Source organism: Balaenoptera musculus, chromosome 16, assembly GCF_009873245.2.
Source record: "Balaenoptera musculus isolate JJ_BM4_2016_0621 chromosome 16, mBalMus1.pri.v3, whole genome shotgun sequence".
Taxonomy (NCBI): Eukaryota; Metazoa; Chordata; class Mammalia; order Artiodactyla; family Balaenopteridae; genus Balaenoptera; species Balaenoptera musculus.
The window spans coordinates 38321895-38340486 of record NC_045800.1 but is presented as its reverse complement, the minus strand read 5'-3'; the positions used below and the strand labels follow the sequence as shown (position 1 = coordinate 38340486).

General features: G+C 36.9%; 1 protein-coding gene across 5 annotated transcripts in view; it reads right to left on the bottom strand.

Annotated features, from left to right (window-relative positions):
- RNLS (renalase, FAD dependent amine oxidase) overlaps nt 1-18592 on the bottom strand; it is a 307477-nt gene that overhangs the window by 54633 nt on the left and 234252 nt on the right. For 3 of the 5 annotated variants that reach the window (XM_036829130.1, XM_036829129.1, XM_036829131.1), the window contains exon 6: nt 5708-5883. The exons of the other annotated variants lie outside the window; for them this stretch is intronic. In XM_036829130.1, coding sequence (XP_036685025.1) covers nt 5708-5883 — 176 coding nt within the window. The remainder of the gene's footprint in view (nt 1-5707; nt 5884-18592) is intronic. 5 annotated transcript variants of the gene reach the window in all.

Sequence of the window (18592 nt, the reverse complement as noted above, 5' to 3'; positions counted from 1 at the left end):
ATCTGTAGTGATGCACTGCCCAATGTCTTTTAGGGGTAGCAGCTTTTAGAATCAGCTTACTAGACACATTAAAACAGATTAAATACAAACAGCTATATTTCTTTAGTTCTATAAAAACATTTAAGAAAATTGTCAAGATTGGTCATCCATTTTATTAAAAAGATTTAAGTCCAAATGACTTTGGTTGTTTCTAAAACATTAAATTCAAGCTCAGCTTTCAAAGACCTGATTCAACTGATTACATGTTGAGGAATATGTGTCAGGCTCTGAAAGAGATGCCTGATCTTGTTGAAATAAGGGTCTGGTTTATTAGGGTGACTGACTATGTTGAAGGGGGCAATCATTTGGATTCATAATTCTGGTATATTCATACAATCAATCAGTCACCGCTTTTCAGTTTCAACCTGCCTAAGAGAAGAAAATGAGGATAAAATAGAAAATACGTAAGAAAGAAAAGGAAAAAATGGAAATATCAATTACGACCTGATCTTCCAATGCTGAAATCAGACACAGCTACTGGCCAGAAATTAATCTCATGAGGGAATAATGTAAGTATGTGGGTGAACTCAGGCTTTTCTGTGTACACATCCCCCTCCGCCACCAAACACAAACCTCTAAAGAAAATTCTGGCCTTAGCTGTTGCACATTTCCTCTTTCTCTTTATTCCTTCTAACTCCTGGGCAGTATTATGTCAACCAAGGTAATCAACTGGGGAAGACCTGAGGAAGCCAAAATGGGGAATTTGCATTGAAAAGGTCTAGGATTTACTTTTCTAAGACGGGGGGGGGGGGGGGGGGGGGGGGGGGGGGGGGGGGGGGGGGGGGGGGGGGGGGGGGGGGGGGGGGGGGGGGTGGGGGGGGGGGGGGGGGGGGGGGGAGGGGGGGGGGGGGGGGGGAAGATAGAGTTAAAAGTGAGGAACGTGAATGGGAGGCTGAAGAGAGGAAAGAAAAAAAGAGATAAGCCTGCATGGCTGATTATCAGGGAAAACTGTGGAAAACTAGAGTTAAGGGTGCAAAAAGATTTGAGGGAGCTTCTAGAAGTGGGATATATAAGGAATGAGAAGAGAAACTTCAAAAAGTACTGCTAAGGATGATGAATTTTGGATATTCTTTAAAGTTCTATAGAAGATACTAGTAGAGAGAGTTACTTTACATTCCTTTTGGTTGTTGAATTTTGTTTCTTAGACTACAACACAAGACTGGGCTAATGAGGGGTTCTTGATTTGTTTGGGTTATAGGAATATAATATTTACAGCAGGTGTCCTTAATGCTGGATTCATGGGAGGACTTTTAGGTTGCTTATATTGATAAATTTTCATAATTAGATGCAATTTTGTGTTTATGTGTACATGTATATTTTGAAAGGATGAACATCTTCACATTCATAGCTTTGATCAGATTCTTAAAGAGTTCATCATACTTCTCTTTAAAGAATATAAAAGGACTACCATTGAGGAGAGAGAAAATACAGTCTCAGGGCAAAAGACCAAGTGAAAAAAACCTAACTATAGAAGATAACTAATTTCTAACTTTACAGCAAAAGCTTAATAGTCTAGTTCAAATCCATTTATTTTTGCCAAAGATACCAAGGTATTCATTTACCACCTGACTCTCCTACCCCCCTCAAACTCCTCTCTTGATCTCCTTGGTATTTGAAATAGATTCAGTGATTTTTTAAAAATAAAGTAATCCATGAATGTGCTAAGTGAGAGAAAAAGCCACTGAAATTTTCAGGAACTACAGAAAGATGGGGGAAAATTAGCATTAAACTTGCAAGCAAATCATACATTTACTATAGTTTGGGAAAGGCATCATGATAGACTCTGAAACAAAGGAAGGCATAGCGAATAATTGTGGTGAGAGTATTAGGGTTATCAAACTGATTAAGTGTCCCCTGTCAATGTACATGGAAAGGTGTTTTCAGTTATTACTCTTCTGCTGAATGGATTAATATATCATACTTGTTACAGAAATCTTAATTCAATGCATCACAGCCTAGGCATCAAGTTATATTAACTGGATAAACATTTAAATAATGGAAGGCAAATATCTGCAAAAGGGAGGAACTGAGCATCATGAAAAATCTGCCATTGCTTTGTTATGTTTGTTTGAACCACCTACTCAAGTGTTTTATTCAAACCCCAAATGGGAGGCACAGAGCAGCTCCCAAGTCTTTCAAACACGCCTTCTTTCTTGATCTGCCTCTTTCCTTAAAAGCAGCACCCACAAAAAAGCAGCGTTATCTTACTCAAGACAAAAAATTTGATTTAGTGTCTTAGGAGAAGGCTTTCAGCAAAGATTAGTCTCAAGGATTCCATGGGCAGAGTATTAGACATGTCCTAGGCATTCGTTAAATGCTTATGGAATAAACGACTAACCAAATGAACAAATGAACAACCATCTTTCACCCCCCTGCTGCCACTGTGGATATATGACATTAGAGGCAGCAGAGGGCACGAAGAGCATCATCGGGGAAACAGAAAACTGCCCCCCCACAAAATACTCCCTTCCCTCTTTCAGAGAGCAGCCACTTCCTAAAGTGGCTGCTCTTAAAGCTTTAAAGGGCTGGTGCTCTCCCCAGAGGTTTCATGAGAGGAGTGGGAGATACTGCCTCATAAAGGAATCTACCAAAGAATTCGGGGGGAAAGAAGGGTGTGCTAGGCAGAAATAAGGCTCCCCCCACCAAGATGTCTACATCCTAACCACTAGAACTTGTAAATGTTAAATGTCAAGAAAGAGTTAAGGATACAGCTGGAATTAATGTTGCCAGCCACTGGACCCTGAGATGAGGAGTGTCCTAGATTATGCAGGTGGGTCCCATGTAATCACAAGGGTCCTTTAAGGAAGACTGAGGCAGGAGACAAGGTCAGAGTGATGCAATATGAGAAGGACTTGACCTGCTGTTGCTGACTTTAAAGATGGAGGAAGGGGTCTCAAGCCAAAGATTGTGGGCAGCTTCTAGAAGATGTAAATGGCCAGAAAATGGATTCTCTCTTAGAGCCTACAGAAAGAAACACAGCCCTGCCGACACTTTGATTTTAGCCCACTGAGACCCATCTTGAACCTCTGACCTCCAGAACTGTATGATAATTTGTGTTGTTTTAAGCTTCCAAACTTGCAGTAATTTGTTGCAGCAGCCATTCAAAACAGAGGGTCAGTGAAGAGGAGGGAAGGACCTGAGAGGCAGGTAGACTAGTTTTGTCATTACTAGCCATGGGACCTTAGGGAATTTATTTCATGTTTTTGAGGCTTTGTTTTTCTCATCGCTGTAGTGGGTTAAAACTAGCAACCTCATAAGGCTACTTTTGATGTTAAATGAGATCACATCTTTGAATCGCCCAGCTCCAGGCCTGTTGCACTATGCAATGTGGGTGTTCATCATTGTGATCTCTCTTCCTTTTTTTCTTCCCTACCCTCCACAGTCACTGAGTGCCAGGATGCAGGGTAGGCAGTACAAAAGAAGAGAAAAATAAAATGCGTGGAGATGGAGAGTCCAGCCTGAGAGGCCTGGGATGGGGAATCCACACCACCCACTGCTTCCTGAGGCAGGGACCCCAGTCCTGCAGTCTATCTAGGATTTTATAAGATGAGGGTTTGAAGGGCTGTATTATTTGTTTGTCAGTGAGAAAGAAGGGAAGGAAGCGGGTGGAGTGGGAAGAATAGGAGAAGGTTTGGGTGAAGCAGGACAGAGGAAGGAGGAAAAGAAATGAAGGGTGAGACCCAGCCTGGAAGAAATAAAGGGCAGGATTCTCCTGCAAGGGGAATCAGAAATGAGGGAAACTTCAAAATCAGTTGGCTGTTCTTTCTTTTTTGTCCCTCTTTCTACACCATCCTTCTCTTCAGTTTAAGCACTATATTAGGCCATATTCATACACAAACATTCATGAATTCATTTCAGGTAGAGCTTGTGTCCTGGGATGGCAAGGGAAAAGGGTGAGTTGACATTTATGTTAAATTTCAAGGGTTAAGATGAACCTTTTAAAAACATTGGAGAAGCGTTCTCTTGGGAATAATAACTGAACACTAACTAGCTAAATGTTATTAAGTCTCTGGACCTGTCACCAATTAGCCTTTTTCCTAAGGTGATATGGGAGATCTCTCTCTCTCACTCTCTCTATTGAACAATGTAGGTAAGATCTCTGCTATAATGATGTTATGTTCTGTAGAATGTTGGTCAAGGTACTATGAATAGTGGAAAATACAAACCTCTAAATTTGAATGACATCTTATTCCCTTTCAGGCTTTGCAGCCAATGTAGATTTCATGACTTTAAATGTACTGGGATAATTTCAAGGGAGAACATCCAAATTATAATACAAATCATTGTTAGAGTTTGGATGTACTTTGTGTTCAAAGATTTTTTTATTAAATTTTGTGATATTGCACAACTTTGACTAAGTCATTTTGTGGGCAAGTCAAATTTATTTCTACTAACACATTAAATTTTAGGAAATAAGTAGATTTTAACCCATCTTTTCAGTTTATTAATAAATTACTTTGAGGAAGTCACAAGAAGAAACTCAGAAACTATCGTTTCTTCTAAAAGAATGTTTATAAACTGCGAAGTGACTTGCTGTGTAATATATCTACCTTCAAATTATATCAACAAGATTATTTCCTTGTTTTCTTTTTCAGGCCAACTTAAGATTAAGTTAAATATCACTTAAAGACATTAGCTATTGAGATTTTAAAAATTGTTTTAAAAGGAAAAAGTCAAGTCTTTTAAAGTGACCATGATGTGTTTAAGTATTTTCCCAGAAGGTTCAGTGTATAATTTAACTTGAGAAGATATGGGTAAACACATAGACCTGCTGCAATGTTTTAGGAAGTAATTTACCATTTCCTCTGATTTTGGAAAGTCCTTTAAAATAAACAAAATCTGCTGCGATTTTTCACAACCACTTTTTCTAAAGGCTTCACAGCTTTGGTAATCAATAGTGCTGATAAGTCAGGTAATCAATGTGCTCAGAAATCTTAGGAAAAAATAGACAAGTCACTGCTTCTTTTCTCCTTCTGCCCTTTGCTCCATTGTCCCCAGATGACTTCACAACTGAGTTTACAGATCAAAAGACTTTTTCTATGAATACTCACAAACTTCTGCTGGAGTATGCAGAGATTTTCAAAAAAGTCAACATTTACTTTAGTGTAAAGAGATTTTAAGTTTGAACTAGTAGGGTGATCAGCGGGTTTATCTAACCCTGAAAAACAGCTCAACTAGCTGTTGCAGGTATTCATCTTTCTCCCCCAAACAGCTCTACTGGCAGCAGTCAAAACCAAAGTGGGAACTTAATAAAAATGAAAATTGTGGTAGCAAAATACACTTACAAGGTTAATTCGACATATTGCAAAAATTTGGGAGGTTATAGTGGTTTCTATATAACCACAGTACTGATTTAGAAAAACCCCAGAGAAACAGCTGCATTTTGATATATAACCTGCCTTGCCTGCATAGGAAACCCCAGATCTTCAGGGTATATAAGTCTTGAGATGCTAGAATTTGAACATAACATCGGGGAAAATTATATGCATCTCTTATTGAGAAATAACGGGATAATAAAACCTGCATGTAAACTTCTCTATTAGGCAAACACATATTTGATCCCAAGATCATGTTAATTTCTTTTACTAGTGAGTGTCAAAGGATGAGAAAAAGTAAAGTCAGGTCTGATTGAGAAAACTGTGCGCATACCACTGGATTCTCTGATTACCTGTGAATGTCTCCATTTCTGGCATTTGGTAGCAACTGGCTGAGGCAAACCAGGCAAAATATTTTCCAGCTGCTGGAAGATTAACTCCTGCACATCTTCAGTGCTGTGCTCCAAGTATGTAACTCCAAATGGGACAGTGGTGTGAATCACAAGGGAAGGCCCGATTTCTGATGACTCTAGTGTAAGAGGAACATAAAGATACACCTTAAAGTGGGTAACATGTTAGTGTCATTCAGCATTTCAATCCGGATTTAAGAGTTGATCACAATAATCAGACAATAAATGAAGGGAAAACAGATTCTAATCTTTGAAGCATAAAATTAGGCTACTTCTGAAATTCAAAATCAGGCTTCACTGACGTGGAGGACAGATTCAAGATGCGTTTTAGAGAACAAATTTTCAGGTCTTGTTAAAGAACCTGAAGGAAGGTAAAATGACCTAATATGTACTGCCTTGGGTATAATTAAATTTATTGGTATGTTTATCTCTCTCAACCACTAAAGCATAAGCTTATCAGGGCAGGAACCATTTCTTATACATAGCCTATATTCGCTTTAAATTCTGAGAACAAAGTAGATGTTCATCTTCTTAATTTTATATTAAATGGATTGCAAAAATATCTTGTTGAAATTATATAAATGCCAGAATAAAATACCTAAGAAAAAAAACCTTTCTCAAAACAAGCTTGACCTCATAATGTTCTTCATCTTTTAAGCAGCATTAAAAGTAAAAGTCTGAAAAAAAAGTCTGCTTCATTCATGACATGGAGATAATTTCCTTTTTTGTTTGCCATTGAATTTTTTTTGCTATATTTTCACAATGACAAATAACGAGTGCTTCAAATCTTTCACTCTTTAGTAGAATATAGAAAATTGAATAAAGTTTGACATTGAAAGCAAAGTGACTGAGGCATTAGAGAATACAATCTTGGAAGGAATGTTAACCAAGATTTCCTGTTATTATTTTTTGTTTAAATCATGCAGAAGAGAAAAGTTGAGGGAAAACAAAATAGATATGAAATGCATGAAATTATAATATGAAAGTTGGTGCTCCCCCCTGCTGAAAGAAGAAAATACTAAAATCTATAAGCTACTGACAGGGGTTGGGAAGCCTGATACTGAAAATTCTTTAAATTGGGATTATAAAGTTCTTTTCGGGGTTGTTATAAAAGGCAACAATCTCTTTGAGATAGGTTTGTACATCTTTACACAAAAAAAGTAATTTTACACAGAACAAGCCACTTACTTGTTGTGTGTCCACTCAACCTCTTTACTTTGTGTGTATGTATGTAGAATGAGAATAAGTTAGCATCTACCACACTGTTCTGTGGTCTGGATTAAACAACATAATGTGTGTGAAGTCCTTAGCACAGTTTCTGGCACAGAGGAGGTGCTTAATAAATGTAAGCTATGAGAATAAAAGCAATAAATCAGATATATCCAAGGGAAAAGTTCTCCTGGTGTTGTCCAAACGATAGATGTGAGTTATTTTTTTGTTAAAGCACTTCATTTTCTTGTTGCACTCTGGCTTATGAATTTTACAGCAAAATAGTGTAAACGAATTTGGGTCTCTCAGAAGAGAGACCCAAAACGCTGTGAGCACTTTAAAGTGGCGTGTTGTCAAACATTTTAATATATATGAAGTGGGGGATCTGACTTCAGAATCTGTGCTGTAAATGCAATGGTAAGAAGATTGTCCAGTTTTCACCTCACGGTAGCTGGAACAACTTGAAAGAGCAAAGAGGGGACCCTCTCTTTGAACCTTCAGTGTTTAACCTGCCAGTGTCTACTTTACTGGTACCACACGGGAGTGCAGAATCTCAAATCTTTCACTGAATACCACCACTGTGAGAAACCTACTGCATACTGCCTCAGGGAGTGTTATCTATGTTGTCAGTTAATACATTCAGGGAGGCTTGTTCACAGAAAGGGGTGGCAAAAATGTCACCCCTCTTCCATGAGGTTCCCAACCTTCCCAGAGACAGAGAAAGCTACTGGGTCAGCATTCGGAAGCAGGAGAGTTGGGGTTCTGAGTTGACTTAGCTATGGCAGTCTTCAAAGGGAAACAAATTCAGCTGTGTGCATGAGGTTGCACTGACCCAGACATTTGTTCTAGCGGGGAGCTCCTATAATTACTAAGGGTAGTGATGGTGCCTTGCCAGGTTTCTCCCATTTACATTAGCCATCCACTCCAAGGAGAGCAATAAAAAAGGAAATTCAAGACCAAAAATGAAACAGTTCTTGCATAACAATGAGAGAACAACCTGGCTACTTGTTTTTATTGGAATCAGACAAAAATTTTTGAGAATTTCAATTAAAATTTGAACAGCTGCAACCTAAGACAATGAGTTTTAAGGGAAAGACCCTCAACCCCCAAATTAAGGGGTATTTTCAGAAGCTAAAGTGCAAAAATACAAATAGCCAACTCGAGTTTAAACGTGACCAAGGCTTGGAACTAGAGCACTATAAAAAGCCACAAATATGTTAATAGGATTCAGAGCGTAAACTCAGTGTAATCATTATTCCTTGGTCCCTGAGAACGTAATGATGTTATCTTTCTTTTTCTTTTCTTTATTCAGTTTAACAAGCATAGCACTTTGCTTTTGGCATTTTAAATGTAAAGTTCATAGTAAGTTGACAACTATTTCTGTATGTTGGGAGATCAATGGCTTCAGTCAGAAGATAAGTTATTTGAACCTTTGCATCCTTAATAGCCCAGTGGTCTTGGACAACTTAATCTCTTAGGCTCCACTGTCTTCCATTAATTAGAGGAGTGTAATACTACTTACCTTATAAGGCTGTCACAGGATTAAATGGGTTTGGATACATAAAAGCCTTCTTCAAATATAAAGTGCTATACAAACATAAGGTACCCCTAGATAATATTTTTGTTTTGACCTCTGCTGTGGTAAGAACAGCTTTAGAAAGGGATAACAGAGTTGACTTCTCTGAAAGTATTAAGACTGATTCTTATATTAACACCCCAGGAAGAGTGGCAGACTATTCCTGGGTAGAGGCACAGCAGCTTTTTTTTTATTATGGTAAAATATATATAATATAAAATTTACCTTTTAAACCTATTTTAAGTGTACAGTTCTCTGGCATTAAGTACATTCACATTGTTCCGCAACCATCACCACCATCCATCACTAGAACTTTTTAAATCTTCCCAAATTGAAACTCTATAGGCATTAGAAAGTAATCCCTCACTCCCCACTTGCCCCAGCTCCTGTCAACCACCATTCTATTTCTGTCCCTATTAATTTGACCACTCTAGGTACCTCATATAAGTGGAATCATACAATATTTGTCCTTTTGTAATGGGCTTATTTCACTTGTCTCCAAGGTTCATCCATGTTGTAGCAGGTGTCAGAATTTCCTTCTTTTTTAAGGCCACATAATATTCCATTGTGTGTATATACCATATATTGCCAACACATTCACCTTTTGGATATTGTGAGTAATGCTGCTATGAACATGGGTGTACCATTATCTGTTCAAGTCTCTGCTTTCACTTCTTTTGGGTATATACTCAGAAGTGAGATTGCTGGATCATACAGTAATTCTATGTTTAAATTGTTGATCAATCACCATATCATTTCCCACAGCAGTTGCATCATTTTTTCATTCCTACCAGCAATGCACAAAGGTTCTAATTTCTCTACACCCTTGCCAACACTTGGTATTTTATTTTGTTAAACAGCTATCCTAATGGGTATGAAGTGGGCACTGCTTTTTTTTTTTAGTCTACAGTTTTGGGTGGAGGTCAAGACATTGAAAGTTGATAATAGCAAGAACAGCAGCATTATCACGTACTGTTAATAGAACACTAAGATTTAGAAGCCTCTCACATGAAATACCTACAATTAAAAGCTACAGAAGTCACCTGTTCTCCAAATAGACACTGAAATTTGTTTTAAAACAAGTATTTTCGCTGCCTCAGATCCATGGTCATATCAGTCATAATAATAGGTATTAACAGGTTAAACCTGCTTAAAGACCAAGGTTGTCATATCGGATCCAGAAAATAACATCTAACTATATGGGGCTTATAGGAAAATACATTTTAGAAACAAATCCTAACTCAACTGTGTTGAGTCAGAGACTGTGAACTGTATGATACTTTAAGATTTGTTGAATGGCTTAGTCAGTTTTCATAAGTGTTACATGTGCGATTGAATAGAATTTTCTAGATGTTGAATTAACAGTTTAATAAGTCCATTAGAACAATCTTATTAATTGTATGGTTCTAATCAACTAAATTTTTATGAAATTTTTGTCTGCTTGATCAGTTACTGAGAGAAGTACTATGTTAAAAATCTCTCCTTATGACGGCAGATTTGCCAATTTCTCCTTTTAGTTCTGACAGTTTTTGCTTTATATTGAAGCTATGTTACCGTTTTCCTGCTGTTTCCAGATACCTTTTAAATATGTTGTGCTTTTTATCTGAAAGTTTATTTTCTGCTATTTGTTCCACTTTTTGAACATTTCTTTGTTTCTTTTTAAAATAAAAAAATTTCTTGTAAATTAAACCAATTTTCTCCCTTATTGTTTTCTTTCCCTTTACTAGTTTGTAAGTTTTACAGTTTATTTCTATTTTTAGGAATTACCCATAGATTTAAACATCCATATTAAAGTCAAAAGTTAATATCTTTATCTTTCTCTTGAATAATGTAAGAACCTTAGAATACCTTAACTCTGATTGTGTAAGCTTTTGTTGTCCAGGATTTACTTCTTAAGTTTTGTTTAATATAGTTAATGTTTATTAATATTTACCCACAGCTTTCTTCATGGATCTCATATCTTCTCTACAGGGTCATTTTCTTTTTTCCCCGAGTGTCTCCTTTTGAAGTTCCTTAATGAGGTTCTGTTGAAGGTAGGCTCTTCTCAGTTTTTGTTTTTCTAAAAATGTCTTTATTTCACCCTCATTTGTGAAAGATAGTTGTCCTTGGTATATAATAATAGATAGAGAATATTTTCTCTCTGCACTTTAAAGATATTATTCCAATGTAGGTTAGCTTTTATTGATGCTGTTAGGAAGTCAACTCAATTTGATTGCAGGTAATTCTTCTTTCATATCTGGATGCTTATATTGTTTTCTCTTTGCCTTTGGTGTTCTGCAGTTTTACTTGAATATTTTGAGGTTTTAAGTTTCTTTTTGCTTACTTTCTTTGACTTCATTGTGTTTTCTGAATCTGAAGACTCATTTTTGTCATTAATTTTGGAAATTGTTCAGCCATGAGTTCTCTCCATTCTCCCTGTCTAGTAGATACAGTACTCTACTTAGAGATATGATAGATATTCTCATTCTATCTTCATGTGTCTTGATCTTTTTAAAATGTTTTCCCTCTCTATGCTAGATTCCATGTAATTTCTTCTGATTTATCTTTTGGTTCACCATTCTCCCCACATATGTGTTTATTCTGATGTCTAATTTGTCCTTTTAATTTCAAAGTTAAGTTATTTTGTTTTTCATTTTAAAAAATTCTATTTTTCAAATCTGCATGATCAGTTTTGATAGCTTCTTTCTCCCTAGTCACATTGTCAGTACTCTCTTTTATTTCTTTAAACACAATCAATATACTATATTATCTTTAGTTATTTAAAAATCTGCAATCTTTAGGAGTTTGAGTGTTTTTGTAGACGTATAAACACACAGAAATCTATTAACATTCTTCTATTAATATTAATAGATATATATTAATAAGTTCATTTTTTCATATTAATAGGTGCAATCAATCGTTGTTGCTCATGATGGTGTGTTTCCTTGTGTCTTACGTGATTTTTTTTTTTTTTTCTATTGTGAGCCATGTTCCTATGGTGAGCCTAAAGTTCCTAGGAACTTTGTCTCAGAAATTCTTTGAGGCCTGAGTTTAAAGATTATTCCTTTGGAGAGTTACTTTCATTTCTGCCAAATACCTTGGAGGCAATACTGCATATGACTACTTTAACTGGATTTTTAGAACATACTAGCAGAATGAATTCTGGCACCAAATCTGCCTGAAGGTGGATATGTGGTTTGGCACTTCAGGGGAGACATTTTATTTCTTTTTTGTTTTTTTCCACTCCACTTAAAGATAGGCAAGCATCCCCACTGTCTCCCTTTTCCAGATAGGATATAGCAGATACAGATAAGTTCTTTAAAGCCAAAGAAGTGTACCCGTCCATGTGAATGAACTTTTAAATCTAAAAGAAACAGGCTAATTTTTCTTGGAAAAAAAAGTTACCGAAATTAACTCAATATAAAAGAAATCAGTATAAACTAAAATACATAAAAGAAATTGAAAACACAGTCAATAAATATTTAAAACAAAAAAAGACTCCAGGTCCTAAGTGGTTTACTTGTGATTTGCTTAAAATTGTCAAGCTAGTATAATGTTGATTACAGACACACACATCACATTTACACATATAAACACACACCAAACTATAGATCATTCTTCTATTAATATTAATAGGTATGTTCTTTCATATTAATAGGTACAATGAAAAGAAACATGCTAATCTCAATATGTATTTAAAAGGCATCCATTAATAATTAATATCAATTCATGGAAAAAAGATACAACATGAAAAAAAGTGACTTTCTCAAAATGAGATAGAATATCTTCCTTAAGCGGTTGGTCTATATCATACTTTACTATGAAATAATATAGATTTTCACAGTAAAATCAGCATAAACCAAGGATGCTTAGTAATACCAATGATATTTAACATTGCTCTGGTTAATGCACTAAGATAAAAAATAAAAATAAGATTTATAATTAATAGAAAGAAGGAAAATCATGATTTAAAATAATAGTAAGCCAACATAAAATCCATCAAATTAATTTTAAAAATTTGATATTAAATTGATTTCCCTATATACCAACAATAAATAGTAAGGAAAAAATAATTCTTAATTAATTCTACAAGTTTTTTGGAATTTGAAAAATGATTCTAAAGGAAAAATAAGGCAATGAGAATATTAAAAATTAAAAAAAAATCAGTGAATGGAGAATTATTTTGCCATATATTTAAATGCATTATAAAGACACGGCAGTCAAATCAGCCTAGTACTGGCTGACAGTAATAGTCAATTAATCAGAATATATCTCTCTGGAAAAAAATCCTAAAAATATAGTAAGTATTTAGTATAGGACAACAAACTTAACAAAGCAATGGAGGAAGAATGCATTTTTACATTGTCTTAGAAAACTGGATATATGGACAGTTTTAAATTAGAATATTCCCTTCCCACTTCTGACCCAAATTTGTCACCATTTCTGACTACCTTCTTCCAAAATTATATTGAGGAATCTACACTCTACACTCATATAGCAAGCTCAAACTTACTGAGACATCCTTATTTACATGCAAATACTTCAGAGACATTTTCCATCTGTTAAACTTTGTTTTTAGCCATATCTATCAAGGGGCAGAAGTTGGGTTCCCCTAAAACCAGCTCTAGATTCCATTTCTGACAGGGAAGTAGAGGATTAAAGAAACTTAAGCAGTGGCAGACACTATAGCTGCAGACCAAGAGGATCAAAAAATGGGTGAAAATGTTTCTTTAATTACTGATTCAATCAAATGAGCACGTGGGTGTTTAGTGCAGTTTGGTACCAAGAGAAACTCGGTTAGGGCCTTTCAGAAGCTTACATCTTGGTGGGGGAGATGGCACCTAGGCAAAACAGTTAGAGAGCCATTATCTCTAACTGGTATGGTCTTGACAGTGTGTGCAAATTAAGTTCAGGAAACAGATTCCTGGGAAGAGAGAAAAGGGACCAGGCGTTGAGCCACACAGTTTGAGGGGGTGGGTGGTCAGCTCTCCTTCCTCCTGGCAGTGGCATTGGTGGTAAGTTTCCCTCTCCCTCCCAATGTGGAACTGGCTTAACTAGACTTGCCCTCTAGCCAGGAGAGCTCTTGTTACAATTTAACTCCTTCATATGGCTCCGGAGCCCAGCAGCAAATGTAATGGAGAGTAAGTCAGTCGCATCAGTAAGTCCAACAAAAAAAAGTAACTCACTCTTGATGATGAAAGCATAGCAGAGGGAAAAGGAAGGAAAAAGAGTGCGGAGGGGAAAAGGAGATAGAGATGGAGCGATACGTGCTCCTGTTGTCTCTCTTTCCCCTTCCAACCCAAACAAGCATCTAACAGTCTGCCATTTGGCATTCCACCTCCTTGGCAGCGTGTCTGCTGTTCTGTGTGTCTGCTGCTGGCCCTGAATCAGGAACTAGGCCTCACTATTCAGAGGGACCACCTGCAGGTTTTATTTGCTTTTTAATAACCATCTCAAACCTATTTCTTGTATATAAGTTACAGAAGCCAAAATTCACTTAACAAGAGCCCTACTCATATCCTGGGCAACTTCATTACCTCCAACTTTATCTGCAGGAGTGACTTCTCTATCACTGAGTTGGAAATACTAGCTTAAAAAAAAACTAATACACTTATTAGTTTCTTCTCTTCTTTTGGTCCTTGACTTGTTTATTCTAGGCCTGTGGCTACTAATATATCTAGGGATGTATGCATTTGCCATTTTAAATAGAGGCTAGGAAGGAAAGTTTTAAAACTGATACACATGTATGTTTGTAATCCTTGTTATCCCAGGCTACATATGTTTGGATTCTTATGTTTAAAAAGACACACAGACATCCTCTAAACAATTCTGTATAAGGTAACCATTCTGATAGGCGTTTAGTTAAATATAAACAAGTGTGTAAAACCCCACACGATGAATTGAAAATAAAATGAGAATTCCCCAAAAGTTCATACTTCCAGTTTCAGAAGATGTTTCCCTATAGCTCCAGTATAAATAAATGTATACAAATTCAGGAAATAATCTTCCAGCGAACAATGGAAAATTGTTCACAGAAGAGTATGTTTGCCTTCTCCAGCCAGCTGAGAAAGTAAATGATAACATTCACCAGTAATCCAAACTACTTGAATAATAAACATGTTGCCTATTTCCTCAATACCTAAGAGGACTGAATGCCTGAGGCTTTGGGTTGGGGTCAGGAGGGTGGGAACAGGGGCTGGGATGAGCTACTGGGGATAATTCTACTGATTAGAGGGGCATCCCCTGGTCCTGAGAGTGGAGTAGGTATAAGCATCAAGGTTTTGAGCTAAATCCTCAAAATAGATAAGGCTTCAGAATAAACAAGGTGATCAGTGGAAAGGATGAGGGATGACAGGCAGGGCTGGGCCTGGGGGACAGGCAGGGAGTACTCCTACTTACAGGGAGAAAAAAAAATACATTGCCTACAGAAATTCATTTTACTATTTCTTTTCCTACTGAATTGGCTTTGGGTCTCATGAAGGAGCTCAAATCAGTTCACAAATGGTGAAGATCTTCTGCCTGGTGATCTACTTAATAGATTCAAGAGACAAGGCATGGTATACTACAGTTAAATATTGACCTCCAGGCTAGTTATAAGGTTCATATGAGCGAATATCTGTGTGGTAGACATTGCCTGTTCAGTGTCCACTGGCTCTTCTGTGGCAACAGTAGCTAAATTTTTGTTTTAGAAGATCAACTTTCAGCCCAGATAAAGGTGACGGAAGTTAAACTGATCAATTAATCTATTCCTAAGTGATTAATTTAGCAATGGGTACATAACTCAAGGCAGGCCAGTCAAGTCAGTGAAATTCAATTCCTGGATTAGTGTTGAGCTTTTGGGGAAACAGGTTCTTTTTTTGTAACACTTGACACTGAAATGCTTGGTATTACAAATGAACCCAATCCAGCATAAAGTAGAGTCAAGAAATAGACAGAAACTAAGTCTTCACGATGTTGACTGAATCAATCCAGACATGTCTGCAGCTTTACTCTTGGATTTTTCAGGAACAATATCAATAAATCCCACCCTCTCCTATTTTGGGGGCGAGGGGGTAAGCCAACCAAGTTGGGTTTTATGTCATTTGTAACCTAAACTAAGCTAAATGTGTGAAGATCTAGTACTAAGTCTAGCACATGTATGCTTGTTCCTACAAATGCATTTCCTTTCTTTCTTCTCTTCTCCTCCTGTCTGCCCTTAATCTTACTTTATATCTCCAATATATAAAGAAGATTAGATTTTAGCAGTTTCTTTAGAAAACTTGACCAATAATTATGAAAAAAAAAAAAACCCAAAAGCAAAAAAACAACCTTCTTCTGGGCCTCAGTTTCTTCATATGTGAAGAAAGGGGTTATAAAAGTTTATTATCTTCAGATCCCTTTCAGCTTTAATTTTCTGTGACTATAAAATGGAGGTCCAGGTAGTGGTGACAATTTGAGAAGTAAAGCTCATCCTTTCACTAACCACTCCGTGCTGTCACTAGGGAAGAAATTCCTGGTCCTCAAAGAAGAGACTAAAACTAAGAATCCATAGGACCAATGTGATGAAAATACTTCTCTTCATCTGAGCTTTCTAAGCCTTGAGTTTGCCCTAGATTTTAGGGCTTTAATTTCCATCCCACTTTTGAGTTTAAATCCAGTGAGCTATTTTGTAGTATGGTAAGAAAACACACTACATTGTTTAAGAATTCCTTGGTCTGGATTCAGCTCTGCTACTACCTAGAACAGTTCTTGACATACCACAGATACTCAATTCACACACTGAAACAGATAAATAATTCACAAATGTTACAGCTCTGTGGAAAATCATGTGTAACTAACAATAGTTAAATTAACATATCCAGGATTGAGAATATTTTTCTTTTTAAAGATACATTAAGTTGGAATCAAGTTTATTCTGAAAATAACATTATTTTTGCTTACGTGTATTTTTTTTTTTTTTTTGCTACTTTATTTATTTATTTATTTATTTTTGGCTGTGTTGGGTCTTCGGTTCGTGCGAGGGCTTTCTCCAGTTGCGGCAAGCAGGGGCCACTCTTCATCGCGGTGCGGGGACCGCTCTTCATCGCGCTGCGCGGGCCTTTCACTATCGCGGCCCCTCCCGTTGCGGGGCACAGGCTCCAGATGCGCAGGCTCAGTAGTTGTGGCTCACGGGCCCAGCTACTCCGTGGCATGTGGGATCTTCCCAGACCAGGGCTCGAACCCGTGTCCCCTGCATTAGCAGGCAGATTCTCAACCACTGCGCCACCAGGGAAGCCCCACTTACGTGTATTTTGATATATGTGATCTTGAGTGTGAGAACGTTAGGCCTCTTGAGATTCCTAATAACTTGAGCTATCCTCATGAAGTGTGTCATGAGTATGAATAGCATTTGTCATGTGAGTGATGGTAGGAGAACTGGATTTCCAAGGTTCTTTCATTCCCAGGATTCTCAATGTTGGGCTGGTGGTAGAGGAAGGCACTGAGAATTTGGCTCACCCAAATCTGGGAAGGGGGTGAGCGGAACATGTAAAATTTCAAATAACACATTTGGTGTTATTATCTCATCTTTAGAAATGAATTTTAAAAGCCACTGTTAATTTAAATATACAAATGACAGAAAGTATAGGTTAAACAAGAATATGAGAAAGAATCTAGTTTCCAGGTATCAATCAACCTCCTTGTGTTCTAGGGTAAGAGATAAGTCTCCATGGGGAGCTTTTATTAGTCTCTCCAGCATAGAGATTTTTACTTTGATCAAAAAAGTATGATTTAGAGACAAACAAAGCTCAGGCTGAAGTCATCGTTTTATATAATTTCTCTAAGCTTTAGTTTCTTCACTTATAAAAACAGGGATAATAATATTTACCTCAGAGAGTTGTTGTAAAGATAAAATGTAAAAAAAAAAATACAAAAACCATAAAAGCACTTAGCACAGTGCCTGGCTCCCAGTGCCTGGCTTAATAAAGATTATGGGTATAGAGTTTAAAAAGGTTGAACAACATTGTTCTGGTTTTTCTTTTCATTCCTTGTTATTTTTCAAACTCCTGACATAAGCTGTTCTAAATTTAGGCCATAGAAAAGTTCTCTTTGCCTCCTACATAGAAATATATTGTAATAGAGGAGAAATAGATTTTCTTATTTGTAATTTGAGACATAATTAGCACACATACAAGTAAATATGTATACACTGATATAGCAAGAGGGAAGAGTAGGGTGACTCAAGAGTGGGGCAGACTCATGTTTTCCCCCCAAACCCAGATATACATTTTGGAAATCAGAGCTCAAGACTCATAAGTATTTCTACATTATGGAGGGTCTTAGATAACATTTTCCCCCATGAGACTTCTTGATTATTCCAATCACATTTAACTACTAAATTGGAAATTCCAGTTTTTTGTTTTTTTTTTCAAATAATTCTGACCTTTTCAGAGAAAGCAATTTCTTAAAGACTTCCATTATGGAAAACCAAGGAGGCAAGATTTCCAGATTCCATGGCAAAGATAAATCCTTGCAGATCAACAGAATCCCTGTGACAGAGTGTCTCAGGAGGTCCTGTGTCAGGGAAGATTTCCACTTGGTCAAGAATTCATGTTTGAATCCATCCCTCTCCATCATTCCTTAGGCTCTTGCCTTTATTTGGAGGAAGCAGATCTGGTTTTGTGAGACAGATCTCTCCAGAGGAGTACCTTTAGGCAAGCTATACAAGCATTGCTCAGAGATATTGTGGGTTTGGTTCCAGACTACCACAATAAAGTGAAGATCATAGTAAAGTGAGTCACATAAATTTTTTGTTTTCCCAGTGCATATAAAAGTTATGTTTACTCTATACCATGGTATTAAGTGCACAATAGCATTATGTCTAAAAATATGTACATATCTCAATTTAAAAAAATACCATATTACTAAAAAAATGTTAACCATCATCTAAGTCTTTAGCAAGTTGTAATCTTTTTGCTGGTGGAGGGCCTGGCCTTGATGCTGAAGGCTGCTGACTGATCAGGGTGGTGGCTGAAGGTTGGGGTGGCTGCGGCAGTTTCTTAAAATAAGACAATGGTGAAATTTGCCACATCAATTGACTCTTCTTT